Raw genomic sequence first — 20,066 nt, 5'->3', positions numbered from 1 at the left:
TAAATTCAAATGTTATGCCTTTGTTGGATTAAATCTAGAATAAATCCTAGATAGGACAAACATTTTCTACTGAATCACCAGCTCTGAACACAAACAAAGGCATTTTGACTCTGCTTAACATTCATTTGTTCTTTATTTTTTTCTAATTGCACAGCATTTACATCACAAACAAAAACAGCATTATGTGCAAGATCTTAATCAGATAATCAGCTGAGTTTTGTATTTTTGGTCTTTCCCTCTGTCTTGCAGAGCCTTACAGTCCAGCCGTGTGGGTTATGATGTTCGTAATGTGCCTGACTGTTGTGGCAGTCACCGTGTTCGTCTTTGAGTACTTCAGCCCTGTTGGGTATAACCGGAGCCTTGTCAGTGCCAAAGGTCAGCCTTGGTTTTTCAAACAGTCTTTTCTCTATCAGGCACAAAGCTAGGAGAGGAAGAATAGTTGTGGAAGCAGCCTAATCAATCCACATAAACCGAGCTGACAGGGTGTGTACTTGTCTCCTAGTGTAAAAGGTCATTTTTCTGAGGTTTAATTAACGTTTGTCGCTTTGCTAATTTGACTTTGATTGATTGCTTGGCTTTTCTGTGGCTGTGTGTGAGATACAAGAACCACATTAAGAACTGATGTCAAGGTGGAACTAGAAAAGAATTTCTTTGCCCATCTATGACTAATTCAATCAAAATGGCCAAGAGAACATCTGTTATATAGGATGTGCATATGTGTATTATAGAAATAATTAAGTAATTCAAATATATATACACATTAACGTTCAAAAGTTTTTGAGTGAAGTCTCTTAAGCCACCTAGGCTGCATTTATTTGATCAAATTATATTACTTTTCTATTTTATTATATTTTAAAATGTACTTTATTCCTGGGATGGCAAAGCTGAATTTTCTGCATCATTACTCCAGTCTTCAGTGTCACATGATCCTTCAGAAATCATTCTAATATGCTGATTTGGTGTTGAAGAAACATTTCTTATTAGTAGTGTTATTGGTTACACTTTACAATAAGGTTCATTAGTTAACATTTAGTTAATCTATTAGCTAACATGAACTAACAATGAGCAATACATTTGTTACAGTATTTATTAATCTTTGTTAATGGTAGTTAATAAAAATAAAGCTGTTCATTGTTTGTTCATGTTAGTTCAAAGTGCATTAACTAATGTTAACAAATACCTTTGATTTTAATAATATATTAGTAAATGTTGAAATTAACATTACCGGTAACTAAGATTAATAAATGCTGAAGTATTGTTCATTCTTAGTTCATGTTAACTAAGGTAGTTAAATAATGTTAACTAATGAACCTTATTGTAAAGTGTTACCGTGTTATATTAGTGTTGAAAACTCTTTTTTTTTTTTCGAAATGGGGATTTTTATTTATTTATTTAGAATTAGCATTTATTAGAAATAGTTTTTTTTCTAACATTGCATATGTTTTTACTATCAGCTTTGATCAATTTAATCCATGCTTGCATTAAAGTATCGATTTCTTTTTTTTAAAATTACTGTTCCCAAACACTGCGATATAAATAGAAGACAATATTCCTCCGCCCAGGCGAGCAACCACCAAGAAAAGGTGTTAACACCAATTCTCGCCCAGGACAACTGGAAGCTGCTAGGGACTGGAAGATGCTGGCTGATCTTGACCAACGGCTTATTTTTCCACCTGAGATTGCCACCACTAACCTACGACCAGATATTGTTTAGTGGTCTGGATCAGCACGCATTGTTCAACTGATAGAGTTAACAGTGCCATGGGAGGATGCGGTAGATGAGGCATATGAGAGGAAGAAACTGCGGTATGCTCATCTGGCCACTGAAGCAGAACAGCGAGGATGGAGAGTCCAGGTTTATCCAGTGGAAGTGGGTTGTCGAGGTTTTGTGGCACACTCTACAACCCGGTTCTTCAGAGACGTCGGATTCAGTGGCCAAGAGTTGCGTCGCACAGTAAAGAACTTATCTGAAGCAGCAGAAAGGAGCAGCAACTGGCTGTGGTTGAGACGGAAAGATTCTAGCTGGCTGTGTACAGGCCGCCACGCTACGGTTTCGTAGAGTTCTTGAAAACTTGAAGAGTCTGTTGGTTTGTTTGTATACGTTCCTGTGGATATTGCGTGAATGACGGGTGGTTGGGTAGATATTGTGTTTTGCGGTAGGTGATATGCCATACGGAACCGTTGTCCACTGAAACTGCATATTAACGCACCAGTGGGGCTCGACAGCCTTAGTCAACGGGTTGGCGCGTATGGTTGGGTCGCGGATTGTGATATTGTGGTTAGGTCTCAGCAGCAGGAGGGATGTAGAGGTCAGTAAGCTGGGCTGAGTTGAGTGGGGGACGGAGGGGGGTGACTCTGGGACGCCAGAGTCACTGTCGAGCCCTCTTGAGGTGTCGTGGGCTAGTCGACGAAACACTGAGGACGGAAGGTGCCCACTTGAAGACCCTAGAGATGTCCCCTACTCGGTTCAATCCAGACGGTTGTCGTGCTGGTCCTGTAGTTGCAGCCGTCGCGTGCGCTAACGCGCCAAGTACACTGCTGCCGTTAACGCCGGACAGAAGGGGAGTCACACTACCTTATGGAAAGAAGCGTAAATGGATGGAGAAGCATAGTTTACTGTAAAGCTACGTCTTAGTTTTGCTTATCTTGGCGAAAGCCGAGTACAAATCAGCATGAAGTTTTAACATCTACTCTCGTGTAATGGAAATCATAATCATAATTATATAAATAATTAAAATTAAATGATTATTTATTTTATACATGCTATAAATGTGTCTCTTTTATAGCCCCTGGGGGTCCAACCTTCACCATTGGAAAGTCCGTCTGGCTCCTGTGGGGAATCGTCTTCAACAACTCTGTTCCTATTGAAAACCCCAAAGGCACAACCAGCAAAATTATGGTCCTGGTTTGGGCTTTCTTTGCTGTCATCTTTCTCGCCAGCTACACAGCCAATTTAGCTGCCTTCATGATCCAAGAGCAGTACATTGACACAGTGTCTGGACTTAGTGACAAAAAGGTAAGTTGTATGTAATTGTAAATGAGCTGAATGACAGCGGTGCTGTATTTGGATACCTTTTGATGTGTTTTTCTTTGTGTAAGAGCATATATGGCAGAAACAAAATGAGTTATGAAAGGCCTTGTCACACCCAATATGTTTATTTGGAATATTAAATATAAGATTTTAAAATAAAACCTGAAATCATACTGTGACGATCTGCCAACAGGGCTGAGCCTGGTTAGTACTTGGATGGGAGACCTCCTGAGAAAACCAGGTTGCTGCTGGAAGAGGTGTTAGTGAGATCAGCAGGGGGTGCTCACCCTGTGGTCTGTGTGGGTCCTAACGCCCCAGTATAGTGACGGGGACACTATACTGTCAAAGAGCACCGTCCTTCGGATGAGACGTTAAACCGAGGTCCTGACTCTCTGTGGTCATTAAAAATCCCAAATTTTTGGCCAAAATTGCCCCTTGGCCTCTATCCATCATGGCCTCCTAATAATCCCCATATACTGATTGGCTTCATCACTGTCTCCTCTCCACCAGTAAGCTGGTGTGTGGTGGGCGTTCTGGCGCAATATGGCTGCCATCGCATCATCCAGGTGGATGCCGCACATTGATGGTGGTTGAGGAGATTCCCCCTTCCAGAAAAGCGCTATATAAATGTAACGAATTATTATTTTTTATTTATTATTACAATTACAGATATTTTTTTTATAGTAAAATACTATAAGCGACAGAAATCCATAGAATTATGCAAATGAGAAATTAATTGGACTTTAGGAAAGAACAACAACAGATTAATCATTCATAGATTAAAAAAAAAAAAAAGTGCTTGGAGCCATGGTAATATATGTTAGCAGCAACATTATATAGTGGTGTTGTTGTTGTTCGCAAGCGTGCAGAACTCAGCACTGAACAAAAACGCTGCCGTTTTAAGCGATGAGTGGATTCTAAATTAAACCTCTTATTGGCCATTGTGTTCAAGAGATCAACAAACAAGTCAACAAACACAAATACGCTCTTGAGCGTTAGCCAAAAGAGTTTCGCCAATATGTTGTTATTATTACAGTATTAACTGATGGTGCTCTTGCTTTCCTTTGAGGGTGCTTATCATTTGACTGTTTTAATTTTTTAACAATTTTTTTTATAATCAAACATGAATTGGACCTGGGGTTGCAGACTCCCAGTTGAAGACCCTTTGTCTAATATGGTCACTCAGAGCGAATTACTTTATCCCCTATACTATGTGCATTGTGTAAAATGAGTCAACTCTTGCCAACTGTCCAAAGAATCAGTAAGGAAAATATATAAATAAAAAAGCAGTACTTCGATTTACTTTTCCAAGGTCACTACTACCTGGGCAGTAGTAGATTCTGTGTAAAGTCCATGTAATCTGAGTTGATCGACACTATTAAGTTTAAGATGCAACCTGCCTCAGCTAAACAATTGAAATGTCATTTATTCCTTTTTTGGTTTCAGTTTCAAAAACCCCAGGAACATTATCCTCCTTTTCGCTTCGGGACAGTCCCAAATGGCAGCACCGAGAGGAACATTCGAAGCAATTACCCTGACATGCACACCCACATGATAAAATACAACCAGAAGGGTGTGGAAGAAGCTCTCAACAGCCTTAAGACAGGGTGGGTTTCAGCAATAACATTTTATGTGTGTGTGGGTATGTGGAAGAGCTCTGAATGCTAACAAAACGGTACTATGGTGGTACCATTTACATGGTATTTTCAAGGTGCTTCAAAGAATATCATGGTACTACCGAAGTACATGTCCAAAAACATGCTACTTTTCTGATAGTGAAATGTTTTGTTAATAATCTGTTCTGATTTACTCCATTGGTCATTATATACATCATTTAAAAGCAATTTTGTTAGATCTAATGGTCAGTGAAACACTGGTGGGAAACATAAATAATGTATCATCCACCATTTGTCAAGGAAAAGGGGAGTATAAATTAACAAGAGCTAATTATTTACTTGACATAATTACGTGTAATTACTAAGCCATTTGCCTTGGGCTCATTTCTGTCCTCTGTGTAGGAAGTTGGATGCCTTCATATATGATGCAGCAGTTCTTAATTATATGGCTGGCAAGGATGAGGGCTGCAAGCTGGTCACCATTGGTAGTGGGAAGGTGTTTGCTACCACAGGCTACGGCATTGCTCTGCAGAAGGACTCCCGCTGGAAGCGCCCCATAGACCTGGCTCTCCTCCAGTTCCTGGGAGATGGTAAATTGCACTTGGGGGAAACTGGTCAACACTTAATATCCTCCGCCCCCAGCATGGAAGCTATAAAATTCCCCTCTTACTGTAAAAAAAAAAAACTTGATGTGCTGAGAATTGAGAGGTTATGAAATGTCAGCGCAAACTACAGGCTTAAGAAAACCTCCACTGAACAGTAGACACTGACTCTGTTCTAAAACTAGTGAGCTACTTTGCTGCCTACATTTTATTTATTGATTTTTTCATGCTTGACACAATGTATACTTAACCCTGAAGAATACATGCAATATTGCCCAAACAAAGTACCTACTTTTCGGAAAAGCCTTCATTGCGGGAGCGCACAAATTATGCCTTAAAATGTTGTCTAGGTAGGAAGCTTACTAGGTTTTGGAGCAGAGCACATTTGTGGTTCTTATAGTATCCACTTGTTTCTGTCATAGTTGAGTAGTCTTTGACTGCCGCTGTTTCTGGCATTGTTCCTGACCCTGTTTCCTTTCATGCAGGGGACACACAGAGACTGGAAACAGTATGGCTGTCTGGAATATGTCAGAATGAGAAAAACGAGGTCATGAGCTCTAAACTAGACATAGACAACATGGCAGGTGTTTTCTACATGTTGCTCGTGGCCATGGGCCTCAGCCTGCTGGTCTTTGCTTGGGAACATCTACTTTACTGGAAACTGAGGCACTCTGTCCACAAGTCTGATCACTTAGACTTTCTACTGGCCATCAGCAGGGTAAGATTGCCTTGTAAATTTACATTTCAATATTAAGTCATTTTTAGATTCAGACTAGGCTAGGTATAATACCATTTAACACTGGTCAAATATTTTTACCCAGCCCAAATCATAATGCACAGTCTGTTGTATTTAGGCTACTTGTTTACTAAAAAGGGATATTTGGGTAAATTCAATCAATCAAATAATTCACCATAAGGAGGCACATTAAACTTTGACATCAAACAATGAACTGATCTTTGTCTCTTACAAAAACATAATCTGGTACATTAATCATTATGATGGAGAAAAATACTGCCGTGACACGAATTAATCCAGTGAAACGCCCACAAAATAACATTTCTCTGTAGGAATACACAGTCACTATTCACTTTACATTTCAGGGCATATACAGCTGCTTTAATGGCGTTGAAGACTTTGGCAGATCTACCAGCATACAGAATCCAGATCTCACTGCCAATTACGCCCAGGCCAACATGCTGAAAATGCTGCAGACAGCCAAGGACATTGTCTCCTCAGCCAAAGTGGAGAACTCATTGGATAACGCCACCAAGACCATTGAGAACTGGAGCAGACACGGCGGCAGCCTCCCAGCACGTATCCCACTGGTGACCACAACTGAAAAGGTCCCTGGTCACTTCTCATATATCACTAACGTCACGGAGAACCACATACCTCACATGCAGCGTTCCATAACTCCACCTTTCACGCAGCACATCAAAACCACTAGCCCACCACCGATGGTAAACCATAGAGTTCTAACACGGCCCACTCCTCTTCGCTACACACTTCCCGCCAGGACCAGGGGTCTCTACGACGGTATGCTTCCTGTATCCAGTCTAAGCACACCTCATCTAGCCATGCATGATCCTCCATCCGACCTGGCCCATCCTGGTTCTTCCTTTGTTCCATATAGAGACATGTACACCGAACACCACAAGTCTTGTCACAATGATTTGTCAGATGCCGTCAGGAGGAAAAAGAGACCCCAAAATCTCATTGTGGAGTCCATGGATCTGAGGGGGCTTCACGATTATAAAGACCAATCAACATGTCATACCGAAGCAAACAGTTTTGCTGAAAACCACCTGTCCTCTTCCTTCGGCGAAAATCCTTTTGTAGCAGCGGACACAGCTTGTAATTCCTGTGTCAAAACGTACTTTGACCCTGCGTTCGATGACATACCGTTGATAGGGAAAAGGAAGCTTCATCGCAGACCGTCGTTTCTGAAAGCCACTTGGGGCCCCGACAGAGTCCGGTTCCAGAATGACAGATCCACAGCAGCAGCCTCCTCACGAGGAGCTATACCTGACCTGTTCCCTTGTGTGGATGTACACGGACGGGTGAGGAACACCATGTGTTACGCCCAACCGATGGATCACACCTCCCTTCACGCCTTCCGGCGAAACACCAGGAAAAGTCAGAAGCTGAGACACAGCCAGTCCACCAGGCTTCCCACCTACAAGGAGGCGATTTTCCACAATGTGGCAGCTGTCAGGAGAGCGTCAAGTTTGGTGCATAGACCCTATTCCTACCCAGAGCTGCCAGTCTACCAGAGCCCCCTGTCATATGGACCAGCTGAATTATGCAACATCTTCCCCTGTATGGGACATCCTAGTGACAGTGTATATGGAGGGTATAGGGTACCCACACACCTACAAGATGACCATCTAGTGCCTGTTCCAGGCAGCAGGGTGGTTCATACCAGCCCTATTGTGCCCATGACATGGGGCAGAATTTCCAGTTTGGAATCAGAGGTGTGAACTTGTCCTTCCATGTGCCAATTATAAATTATTTGGCCCACAAGCTTCTACTGACCAATACAATTACTTTGCCTTTAACGCGAGCAGAAACACAAACCATGATACTGGGTTTAATTTGTTTTCATGTTTTTTTTTTTTTAAATTAACTTAATATTATTTTTTTTTTTTTTTTTTTTTTTAAGTGCAATAATGTAATAATTGGGGGAAGTATATAGGGAAACCGTCAAATGCCATCCTAAACTTTGAATGAATGAATTTATGGACATGTAGAACTGTAAATGATTAGCCGTTCTTATCTCTGTAGTCCACAAAATGCAATATATTGCTATATGTATTGGACTGGACGAAAGATATTTTTCTTCAAAGATTGTAGTAGAGAAGTCAAACTGAGACACTAAACTATACGAAGTGTTCATTTTGAAGTACATTTGGTATTATACACTGTAATTCTCTATGATACTGAATTTTGTAAACACTTAAGACATATTGTCCAATATTTTTTATTTTAAACAGCAGGGCTATATAAGTGGATTTTCAGGCTCTTACATTCCCTTTCTGTCTCTCGTTCAATGTCCAATCTCCTCTCTCTCTCACTCTGCTGTGAGTGGGCTTTTGAAGAAGAGCAAATTGAATGGTACTCTAATATTAGCATCATCAAGGATCTTCACACTTTAATAAATTACAAAGGACCATCAGTTAGTCCTTTGTAACTGCTGTCTTCTTTAGATGGCTGACGGATATAACTCTTTGAACACTGCCTTTTATATGCAGAGCCACAGCATATTTTAGACCGGTTTTAACAGGGATTGGCTGTTTGCAGTTGTGACACGACGGAAAGAAGCATTACCTTAATAATGTCCACAAAAAAAAAAAAAAATTGCTGACACCCATAAGATCAGGTTTGGGGTAGAGTTTTGCTGTTGCCATTGGACGACTGCTACCAAGTCTGTTTGACCTGCATTCTGAACCTCACATACCCACGAGGAAATCTGTCAGTGCCTCAAAATAAACTTGTGATGCTCCAGAGTGTGAAAGAGCAAGAGAAAGATGGTGCAACGGATGGAAAAGAAGAGAAACTAGGAAATGAGAAACCACACTTCCTTCAGTTGGGATTTAAGCTACAATATCTGAATGTTTATGAGCTTATGGGGCTCATTTGAGGTTGTCATGAGTGTCTCATTAAAGCAACTCTGTGGAGTGATTATACAGGAGGACGTGTTACCAAAAAGTGTCCTTTACTCTAGGATTTCATTATTTCGGCTGTCTCCATCGCACGTTGTTCTCGCGAAGCCCAAGGTGACCTAGGCTGGGGTAATTATGCTGTAAGGCTTTTGTTATCTCCCGATAAGGAGCCCTCTTTTCAAGCATTGAGTGAGGAGCATTTTTAGAATCTAAACATCGAGAAACTTTACATTTTTTCATCACAAGCTTTTCTTTGTTATTGCCATATTACAGTTCATAGCACTGCAGCAGTGATTTAATCTTCAATACCGCCGTCGTGCACAGATAGATTTATGTACCACAGGATAATTGTACTTTTTTCATAATGTTTCACTCAGTTCAGTGACTGACATCAAAAAAAGAGGCCTGCTGCAGAACGACCCACATTTCGTTTTCATAAAAAACCAAACACGAGGACTGAGGAGAGGCAGGCTAAAGCCATCATCATCATCATCATCATCATCATCCCAGCAAAGTCTTATTTCTCTGTGTTCCTGAAAAGCGTATTATTGAATGATCTTGCGAGTTGATAAATGATTCAATACATGCATATAAAAACATCAAGGGAGGCTGGGGATCGTCCTCTGGAAGAAATAAGCAGCAATATATCAACGCCACAGGTAGCTGTGGTGAAAAATGAAATGCATTTAAAAGTCAAGGGGGCCTAGTCTCATCCAGCTTTGAGAAAGATGCAATGGAATGACGAGGCAGACGTGTGTTTTCACGTTACAATTAATAATTCACATGTTCATAATCGGTCTGATCGTTTTAAAGATTTGCTTGCAATTTCTTGTATTTCCACTCAAGTGGTATGTATTTGTGCGCTTTTATCATAGACTTTTAGCCTGGATGCCAGCCCGAACCCCGCCCAGAACATTTTTTGGTCGGGAAGTTCGGTCTGGACTCGATCCATTGAGGAGTAATTATGATCGGTTCAGAATTAGTCGGGCCAATCAAATTGCCAGGGCGGGCTTTAAACGATGATGGACAGATGATCTGCAGTTACGTAATCATCACGTTATCAAAGAGCGCTTTTGTTGAACTGGTTTCCCTCAGAGATGACTGCAGCTGGAGAACTGAGATGTATAGATTCCGCTATTGCGTCTGTTGTAAAAGAAATCGACAGCGCATTCATTTTAAAAGACGAACAGAGAACTGCAATCAAGGCATTTGTCGATCGGAAAGATGTGTTTGCCGTCCTTCCTACGGGATTCGGCAAAAGTGTATTTTATCAGCTGGCTCCGATGGTCGCTAAGAAGACGGGACGCAATGAAAACCCTGCGGTCGTTGTGGTTTCTCCTTTTGTCGCACTCATGGAGGACCAAGTAAAAGAAGCAACACTCATTATTTTACTACTTCTTCCAGCGTGCGTGTAGTTGAGTTCTGTTGACATCCAATTGAGTGCAGAGTTTTTTTTTCCTGGTTCGGTTAAGACACGCCTCATAATCAAAGCCCTATGGAGCAGTATCAGACTCACATTCTGACTAGAATATGAGTATGACGAAGTCAGGCTAATAGACTTTAACACTGGGGGAAAAAATGGAGTAGAAACAACTTTTTCACTAATTACAAAGAAACATTGGATCAAACATGAAATTTCAAAGTAGAAAGAATGAAATAGTATTTTCTTGCAAACATACTTTGTGTTATTTACTGTTAATTCTTTATTGTCACAGTCCATTGCTTTTCTTTTTCTTTCCATAATGGCTATAAGGAGGAAAGGAAATGCACGCATTTACAGACACGCTCACAATACAACAATTACTCACATGTCCACTGTCACGCCTTCATATCATTGCATTTCTCTGAAGCATCATTTCAGGGCTGCAAATTGTCCCAGATGCTGCTGGTCACCTTGAGCCAAGGGCTTCACAGCCTGGCGGGAGAGGGGAAAGGCGATGGAGAAAGACACCACAGAGAGGCTGGCAGTCTGAAATTCCATCAATTAACCGAACAGGCTAATAAACGAGAATAACTCGCTGCCCGCAAACAACAATGAACAACTGGAAATATATTCTTTTTATACTCTGTGTTCTGTTGGTTCTGTCGGTTTGGTATTGAATGTGGTTACAACATGAATGATGTAAGTTAATGTAGGTTACCACACAATCACAAGTACATTGTCTGCACTGAGCTTATCCAAATCAAATGAGGTGATTTTTATCAAGTTGCTAGCACAATGTTAATTAACCTATATGAGTATTACGTGTACTATGCTGTTCTGTGTGTTTTATCTCATCGAAGAGTAGCAGTGATATCAGGAATCCAGGGTCTGTCCTAATCTATCAAATCTATAATTAAAGAGCTGTAACTAAACGTTGCACATTAAAGAGAATTATTCCCCAAAAAATACATTGTTATTAATTTTAATCACTACTTGGAAATGGGTTCCAATGGTATAATCAATAGGGGGTTTTTTGTTTTGTTTTTTGTTTTGAACTGGTTGCTGGATATTTCGTTGTTTTGTAAAAGTTTACATCTGTCCATTGGGTTAAGTTCTACAAATGTTTTGTCTTCTGACTCATATCATACTCATGGAGAGACCTAGTGCTCACTGTTTTAATTAAAGGAAGTCTGTGCTGTGTGAATTGATAGTTCCCAACCTTTGTACTTATCATCTGTTCTAGCTCTCGTCTGCTCAAAGGGATGCCGTGATACGACAGCGGGTCACAAACGTTCATTTCTAACTGACCTGATTCGCTGCCTTTTCACCCCAATCCTGCCGAGCCTTCAGCCTGTGCTCATGGGAGCGGTTGTGGGGTTATTAGCTTTGGTTAACCATCCCATTTGAGACGGCTTCGTCGAATCAAAGGCACGTGCCACTGTCTAATTATTTAAAAGCATTGTTTCAAATGACAGCTCTGTGATAATAAAGGGATGATCTTGTCATTGGAGGCTGGTTATCTTTGTCTCTCCATAATTAGACAGGCTGTGGCTGATCTTAAATGACAGAAACTTTGAGGTAATCTAACATCGCAGAAAAATAGAAAAGTTTTAGTTTTAGATTGACCCATTTAACTAAAGTATGTTATGGCCTGAACAACACAAGGATGGTTTAAAATGAGAATGTTGATAGCGGTGAAAACTGTAAATAGATATTTCAGTTCTACTGTTTGCAACCACTCTGCAATTGCCAGAGGTTTTATCTTTAGATGGAGTTAAAAATGAGTTTAAGATGAACAATTTCACCTTGTGTCAGGAACGGCTTGACTAGGGCCATATACAAGCAATAGATCATCGGTTGCATGGGCAGCAGAGAATAAAGCAATATAGGATGTAAGAAATGGATATAGCCTACTTGTGTGTTGGCCTCCAGACATGGAATTGAACATATGGATAGTCTGAGCAAAGTCTGAGATTTTTTTCATTTTCCCTCAAAACTTTATACATTTTACTGATGATAGCAGCATCGTACACTCAAAAGTTTGTTCAATTTATTTTTTAAATGAGCTAATGCAACAAAAAAAACATTTATTTTTGTCACAATGTTTATTAAATTACATAATTAAACTATATATGTTTAGGATTTAAATATGTAAATTATTTGATACTTGTGTATTTGCCTCCGGACATGGAATTGAACCGATGAAGAGGAAAATCTGAAACTTTTTTTCATGATTTCCTCAAAACAAGTTTTCCTTCACATACAAACAACAATGTTGTCAATAGGATCCCTGTTCACACGGATCTGTAAAAACGACCAAAAACGCATTATGCATGCCAGGCCAGTAGTTGGCGATGTCACTTTGTAAATAAACACTAAGCGCCTATAGACAGCCTAAGTCCCTCCCCTCCGCTTCCGGCTTGGACCTTATTTCGGAAAAAATATGCAGCCCGTTCTCATCAAGGGGGTAATCCATCGACCGGAAGTTGAAGCCGGCCGGGTGCCGCCATGTTGTAGCAGAACTTCACTTGCGTTAGCATTTCCATTGACTCCAATTCATTTTGGCGTCACTTTGACAGCGAATAACTTTACATCTGAGGCGTTTAAAGACTCCATTTGTCCATTATTTATTTCTAAAGAAACACGACAATGTATAAAGGGCTCCATTACCTTCTATGTTACATTATGGCCCCGTAGAAAAAGATTTAGTAAAAATAGGCTAACGATTGCGTCATAACCACTCGACTCTCTGTCGCGCTGTACAGAAATTACCGTACAGACAGGAGGAGAAGCTCGCAGGCAATCGGGGGGACGTCCCGTCAAGGGAGAAGCCCATAGATAATGAGTCCATAAAAGCAACGGAATACTTACTCCTGCTCACTCATGCCAAAGAACTCTTTGCTCAAGTTCCCCGTCTCTGCCAGATTAACGTTGGCAGTTTTCACGCACAGCTACTAGAAGATTAACGTCTGTCAGACAGGTTGCTCACGTCATCAAGCTTAGTTTGAGTCGGTCTGAGTCTGCGCGTCAGGAACGGAAGTTCTCAAAAATCGCTAAAAGTGGGCTTCAACTGTCTCAACTGAGTTCCAATGAGATCGCTCTGTCCATTTCTTTTACTGTCTATGGTTCTCATCCCAAAGCGTAATATATTGACTCTTTTGACAACGCACATGGCACCCTTTAGCGTCATATGAGACGCAGATATATGGCGCCTCCTAGTGGTCTAACCCTAACACTACCCCAGACCTAAACCTACCCAAAACCGAAGCGTGTTATATTGACGCTAAAGGGTGCCATGTGCGTTCACTGCGTTGGATATAGACGCTTTGTCAAAAGAGTCAATATATTAAGCTTTGGGATGAGAATGCGTTGAAATATGTATGGTAGTAGTCAATGGCGAGAGACAACTTATCTTTTTATTCCGCCTGAACTGTGCCCTGAATTACACATATGATGTTTGTCAATTTAAAAGATAATTATGAAAGTCAAGAAAATAACAGTTTGTCATAAAACAGAAGAGTAACATTTAGTTTTATGTGAAAATCGCTCAATGAACTACATCTCCCGGGAAGCGAAACAACGAGCGAGATCCGTTGCTCGTATGTGTGCAGTCTGGTACAAAACACTCAGGCATGACGGCGTAACATTGCGATTATAACGTAAGACTATAGAAAAAATGAAAGTCGTTAGCTTCAGTAAAGTTAGCTTCATTCATTGAGAGAAAATGTGCGACTTTTGGGTTTGTACGTATTTTCACAGTCTTATAGCCTACCTCAACAGTTTTACATCAAACTGCGACTTTCTTGACTTTAAAATGTATCTTTTAAATTGACAAACAGCATATGTGTAATCCAGGGCACAATTCAAACAAGATCAAAATATTTGTTGTCTCTCGCCATTGACTACCATACAATATTTTTACGAAATAAAGTCCCATGGTGGTCGACCGGAAGGGGAGGGACTTAGGCTCTCTATAGACTGAATACGACGTCACTGTTTTCACAAATTAGCATAGTTTACACGGAGATAATAACGGTATGGGTTTCAGAAACTTGCATTTTGAATCCTGTTTTCAAAAGTTTGCATATTTCAGGCCCCCAAAACGCCGTTGTTGTGTAAATGAACGACCAAAAGTATTTTGTTTTTAGTTGAAAATGGTGTTGTGTAAACGCCCCCTAAATAACACAAACTAATACATTTTTAGTTTAAATATAACAAAGTGTTAACTAATAAAGTGTTAACTGTTTTTATTTATTAGCCTACTCGGAACAAATTAGCTCGACCCAATGCAAATCGTTTTAGTAAATTACAGATTTATAATTAAATGATACACCTCAATTAAATATTTAAATTATAAGTTGGCCTATACACATCTAAATATTTTAACTTAAATGTAGATATAATTTAAATATGTAAAAAAGTAGTAGATTACTCAAGCCATTTGTGTTGTTCTAAGAAATGTAAGTTTCAAATTATGACAGACAAATGTCAGTGTGTAGTATTCCTGTCAAAAGGTTAAAGTAAAACCGACCTGAATAAAGCTGCATTGTTTATCATGATCGTTCATTTTGTCCTTCCAAGGTGACAGCCCCAGCAGTTGGCCGTGGCTCATAACATGGCAGCAAATTAACATCCCCTAGGTTGCCATGCCATAGGCCGTGATTTGAGTGAGACTACACTTTAGCAGCTTGCAGTGAGCACTTGGATACATATTCATTTCTAATTAAGAAGGGCTTGAGTTTGAACCACCGACCGAGTTTACAATAAAAGCCTTTCTTTAAGCAGCAAACGCATTTACTCACCCTCGTGCAGTTCCAAACCTCATATGATTATCATTCCTCTGCGAAACAAATGATGAGAAATATTGTAAAATATCCTGGCACAACTCTTTTACCAGCAATCCATGTTTTCACTGTTATATGATAGGGGGCGCTATCACGCTACTTCTGAAATAGCTCATAATCTCTAGATTCAAAAGCAAGCAAAGAAGAAGTAGAAACAAGCGTAGAAGAATCAAGGGGGTAATCCACCAGCCGGAAACTGAAGTCTCCCCGGGGGCCGCCATTGGCTAACAAGCCTTCACCTGCATGGGGCACGTTCAAGTTCAAAACGGTGCGCAACGTTTTGCTACGGTTTCCGTTGTTTGTCGTAAGTTTTATTGTAAAAATATAGGATATCAACATAATGATGTAGTTGTTTATATTTTTAGCTTCATTGCAAGTGTATGACATTTGGTATAGAAATAAACAATGGCAATTAAGTGCTTTTCCTAAAAATTAGAAAGAACATACAGGGTATTAAAACAGTTTGAACTACAAATAAAGTCAGTACGTGAGGCTTAATAGATGTGTTTTAGTCTGAATTAGGTAAGATGTGTGATTCCATTTTAGTTTCCACAAATCCCTTCACTCGATTGGGATGTTCTCTTGTGTTCTGGGCGGCAAGTGCAGTAACTGTAACATCGGGCATATTTTGTAGTATTAAACACATATTTATACCGACTTCATCAGGCTCCGAAAATTCTTCACAAAGAACACAAAGAATGGCCTTTCTCAGCTGCCATAGTTGCAACTCTTGCGTCATCAGAACAGTGCGTTCAACGCATCACCGTTTCTGTTTAAAAAACGTTGTGCAACGTTTTGTCGGGGCTGAACGCAGCCCTGCTGTTAGCATTCCATTGACTGCCATTCATTTTGGCATCACTTTGACAGCGAATAACTTTACATCTGAGGCGTTTAAAGACTCCATTTGTCCATTTTTTATTTCTAAAGAAACACGACAATGTATCCACCTTATTCTGCTCTAAACAATGCGCGCTGCCATGACGACGACTCCGGTTGTCAACTTCCGGTTCGTAGCGATCGACCGGTAAGTTACTAGCAGAGAGAGAATGAGTTCAGGTTCCACATGTGCTGTTGTTGGTTGTTTTAACAATTCAAAGAAGATACAAAACTTTTTAGAAACTGAGTGCTTCGAGCATAAGATAAGAAGGAGAGAATGTCCGTGTCCGGTTCCGTATCAGCTACATTCAATGCCAGAGTGTAGACATTTAGAGTGGTTAGCTGCGCTAAAACTGAAACATCCACCGAAAAAGGTGTACGTCTGCTCGCATCATTTTGTTGACAAACGCCCCACGGATGACCATCCCAACCCGGAATTATACCTTGGATATGACAGACCAGTGGTGAAGAAGAGACGTGCAATTGTTCGTGTCGAAGCGACAGGTAAGCCACTTTTAATGTTGAATTCTGTTGAGTTAACGTTAGCTACCTCCGGTTGTTTACATTTTACAAAATATTTATTTTATCTGTGGGCAGCCTAACCTATATTTTTACAATCAATATGCCCCAGCCTGAAATATTCGTGTCATCTGTGGGCAGTCTAACCTACATTTTATGAATAATATGCCCATTATGTGGATAATATGTAATAATTTTATGTAACACTATGCCCATTATGTAATAATATGCCCATTATATGCCCATAATGTGTTTACATTTTTACGAGCTCCACCGGCCTGAAATATTCTTGTTATCTGTGGGCAGTCTAACCTACAGTTTTTTTTTTTAACAATATGCCATTTATGAGTAAATATGTTAAAAACATGGCCATTAATGGTTTATGCCTTTGTCCACCGAATGTTACTGTAGGTTTAATGCTATATGAGTGCTATCTTTATGTGGGCTAGGTAGTTGTTAGCCTGAGCGAGGAAGAGCTTCCATCACCATTTATCATAAGCTTTTACTATAATGTTGTCAGTGTGAGAAACATGGACAGAAAGAGTTTAACATGTAGCCTATGTGCTCTTTTTTTTTTACAGCAACAGCAGAAGTGACAGACCAGGAGGATGAGGGCATACCTGAAGTGCCACAAGTATCATACAGCACTATTTCCACCCAGTGGGAAGATCCATTGCTTTGGGACCACAACTATGGTGAACAGCAGGGTGCTGATGAGACAGCCAAAGATGCCACAACACAAACTGAAGATTTCAGCTACTCCATGCTTCAGAGTGATGCCGATTCATTCCTCTACACTGGAGTCTCACTGGAAACCTTCAACTCTCTTGTTTCCACCTTAGATGGATTTGCTGAAAGGGCTTTTGTTTTGTCAGTGCGTGATCAGATACTAATGACACTGATAAAATTGAAATTAAATCGTGTGCTGGGTGACCTTGGTAGGCAGTTTCATGTGTCTCAGAGTGTTGCCAGTAAGGTTATCTCCTTCTGGATTGATAAAATGGAGGAGGTCTTGCGCCCTCTTATTATCTGGCTCCCAAAAGAAACCATTAAGGCCACTATGCCAACTGCATTCAAGAAGTTTTTTCCCAACACTACCTGTGTCATTGACTGCAGCGAAAGTTTATTACAGAAGGCGAAAAATCTTGACTCTAGAGGGGAGTCCTACAGCCATTACTACTCGCACAACACAATCAAATACCTTGTTGCTGTTGCCCCATGTGGCTTAATCATGTTTATCTCAACTGGATATGGAGGACGTGCCAGTGACAAATATATCACTATGAACTCTGGTATCTTGGACTATTTAAAGCCTGGAGACGAAGTCATGGCAGATCGTGGGTTCTTGGTTCGTGATTTGCTGTTTGAAAAAAGGGTCAAATTGGTTCTGCCTGCTTTCACTAGAGGGGGTGCCCAGCTAACTGAGGAACAAGTCACAGCATCTCGCAGGATTGCAAATGTTCGGATTCATGTTGAGAGAGCAATCAGACGACTTAAAGTATACAAGATCTTGTCTCAAGTAATACCAATAAACATGACCCCCAAAATTGAAAAAATCCTCAGAATCTGTGCGGCCCTCGCAAACTTAAGGGGTGATCTCATCTGTGAGTAATAAGTGAAAACAGTGATGTTCTGAGGTTGTAGTTTCATCTGCACACACACACACACACACACACACACACACACTTTACACATCTACATAAATTGCTCCTGTATATTTCATATTGACACTCGCTGCCTTTTTTAATTTTTGACTGTTTATATTTACTCTTTGTATGAAATTTAGCCTGAAATGGTTTTGGATAGTCATGTTAATTCAAAAAATCTTGTATAATATGAATTACTGTTTTTTTTATATTTTTTTTATATATATATATATATATATATGATATTTGTATTTTTGTAATTGAATTTGTCATGAAAATAGCTTTGAATGCTGATATGGCATTAAATAAAATAATCTGAATCTGTAAGAAATTTGTTGTTATTATTTGAGTTTGTGTACAATAGATTTTATCAGATTTGCATACAATTTTACATGAACAACATTATGTATTCATAAATATTCACTTATGTACAACAATACTTATGCTCAGCATTTTTACATGTATAAAATTGTTTGGGTAAAAAAATTAGTTTTCATACTGTTAACAGCAGCAGCACCTAACAGTTGTTTTGTGATTTGAACTAAATGTTTCTGAGGGATATTTTCTATTAATTCATTATGCTCATGTATCTGTTCTGCAGTTTCAGTCGCTGACCAACAAATTCATCCACAAGCTGGGGCAACATTGTTGAGAAATAAAATCTCTTCAGATGTCCTACCCTCTCCAGAACATAGGGCTCATCAAATGGTACAGTGAACATAACTGTGTCATTTGGGCTCCAGATAAACAATTTGGCCATCTTCAGACCGGCACAAAACATGCCTAATTGTATCTGCATGTAATATCCTCGACTACCGGTTTTCTGAAGTTGTGGTACTCCATCTACTAGCTTGATGTCACTGCAGTTATGGTCAAGTTGATCCAAGAGGGTAGAATGGAGTTTACTTGGGACGGGACATTTTATTTCGAGTAGGACAGATGAGTCAATTACCCCATCTGGGCTGGCTGACAACCATGGCTCTGTGACACTAACAACGATGCCCCTGTGTGTAATACTCATGCCTTGCTCTCGAAGTGCATTACCAGCAACCACCTCATTCTCCTTACCATAGTTTGTGGCATAGTTGCCACGAAAGGAGGGGTACAGGTGCTCTGCCATAAACTTATCAGGATTGGTGGATGCTCTAGAAGGAACCTTTTTAGCTGAACTTGCAGTTATTCTCAATTTTCTTGCATTGTGCCACAAATCGGAAGAACTCTGCTCCCTTGTTTCAGATTCTAAAGTAGAAGCCTGTGCACAGCTCACTTGAACATACAACTCATAGAAACTTTTACATGTCTCACATGTGAGATCAGAACCAGCATGTGTTTGATGGGGTCTTAAAAATCTTGCATCTACTGCAGTATTTGCAAGGCTACAAGGTTGCTCTACTGGTTTTACACTGTAACACTTGCCCAATAGACTGTTTTTTAACAAGAAAAGTGGCTTTGTTGGGTCTTTGTCTACATTATTTATCAATTCTGCTTGTGACATATATTGTGGGGTGTTTGGTAATGGCTGAGCACCTGACACACTAATGCTAAATTCATCTCCTGCCCTGTGGTGGCTGAAATTTATGTCCCTCAGTCGTTTTGGCTCAAGGTTCCTGACTGTCCCTGCATTCCACCTGCGCTGCTCATCTGTACATGCAAGCCCTGTCTTCCCGGTAGTAACTGCATTCTCAACCTGTCATGAGCACATTCACCTAAAACGTTACCAGAATCTGCTCTATATGCTTTTGCCATGTGTTTCAGATTGTGTCATCCCCACATCGCTAAACTAAATCGAAAAAAACATGCATCAAATGTGATCTGATCACGTTATTTTTTATTAAATCACAGATAA

General features: G+C 40.1%; 2 protein-coding genes across 2 annotated transcripts in view; both read left to right on the top strand.

Moving 5' to 3' along the window:
• The window catches only part of grin2cb (glutamate receptor, ionotropic, N-methyl D-aspartate 2Cb), a 51,326-nt gene extending 43,477 nt beyond the window's left edge, over nucleotides 1-7,849 (top strand). The window contains exons 8-13 of the mRNA XM_056268859.1: nucleotides 250-375; nucleotides 2,787-3,016; nucleotides 4,478-4,638; nucleotides 5,050-5,237; nucleotides 5,735-5,967; nucleotides 6,351-7,849. Of these exons, the coding sequence (XP_056124834.1) occupies nucleotides 250-375; nucleotides 2,787-3,016; nucleotides 4,478-4,638; nucleotides 5,050-5,237; nucleotides 5,735-5,967; nucleotides 6,351-7,730 (2,318 nt within the window). The 3' untranslated portion in view covers nucleotides 7,731-7,849. The remainder of the gene's footprint in view (nucleotides 1-249; nucleotides 376-2,786; nucleotides 3,017-4,477; nucleotides 4,639-5,049; nucleotides 5,238-5,734; nucleotides 5,968-6,350) is intronic.
• A 9,284-nt stretch (nucleotides 7,850-17,133) lies between these two features.
• Nucleotides 17,134-18,186, top strand: LOC130102823 (uncharacterized). Its single transcript, XM_056268875.1, has one exon. The coding sequence runs from the start codon at nucleotides 17,134-17,136 to the stop codon at nucleotides 18,184-18,186; it is 1,053 nt and encodes a 350-aa protein (XP_056124850.1).
• Nucleotides 18,187-20,066: the final 1,880 nt, after the last annotated feature.

The sequence above is a fragment of the Rhinichthys klamathensis genome, unplaced genomic scaffold (genome assembly GCF_029890125.1).
Source record: "Rhinichthys klamathensis goyatoka isolate OS25496 unplaced genomic scaffold, OSU_Roscu_1.1 h1tg000277l_1, whole genome shotgun sequence".
NCBI classification, from domain to species: Eukaryota; Metazoa; Chordata; class Actinopteri; order Cypriniformes; family Leuciscidae; genus Rhinichthys; species Rhinichthys klamathensis.
This window is presented reverse-complemented; position numbering and strand designations above follow the sequence as displayed.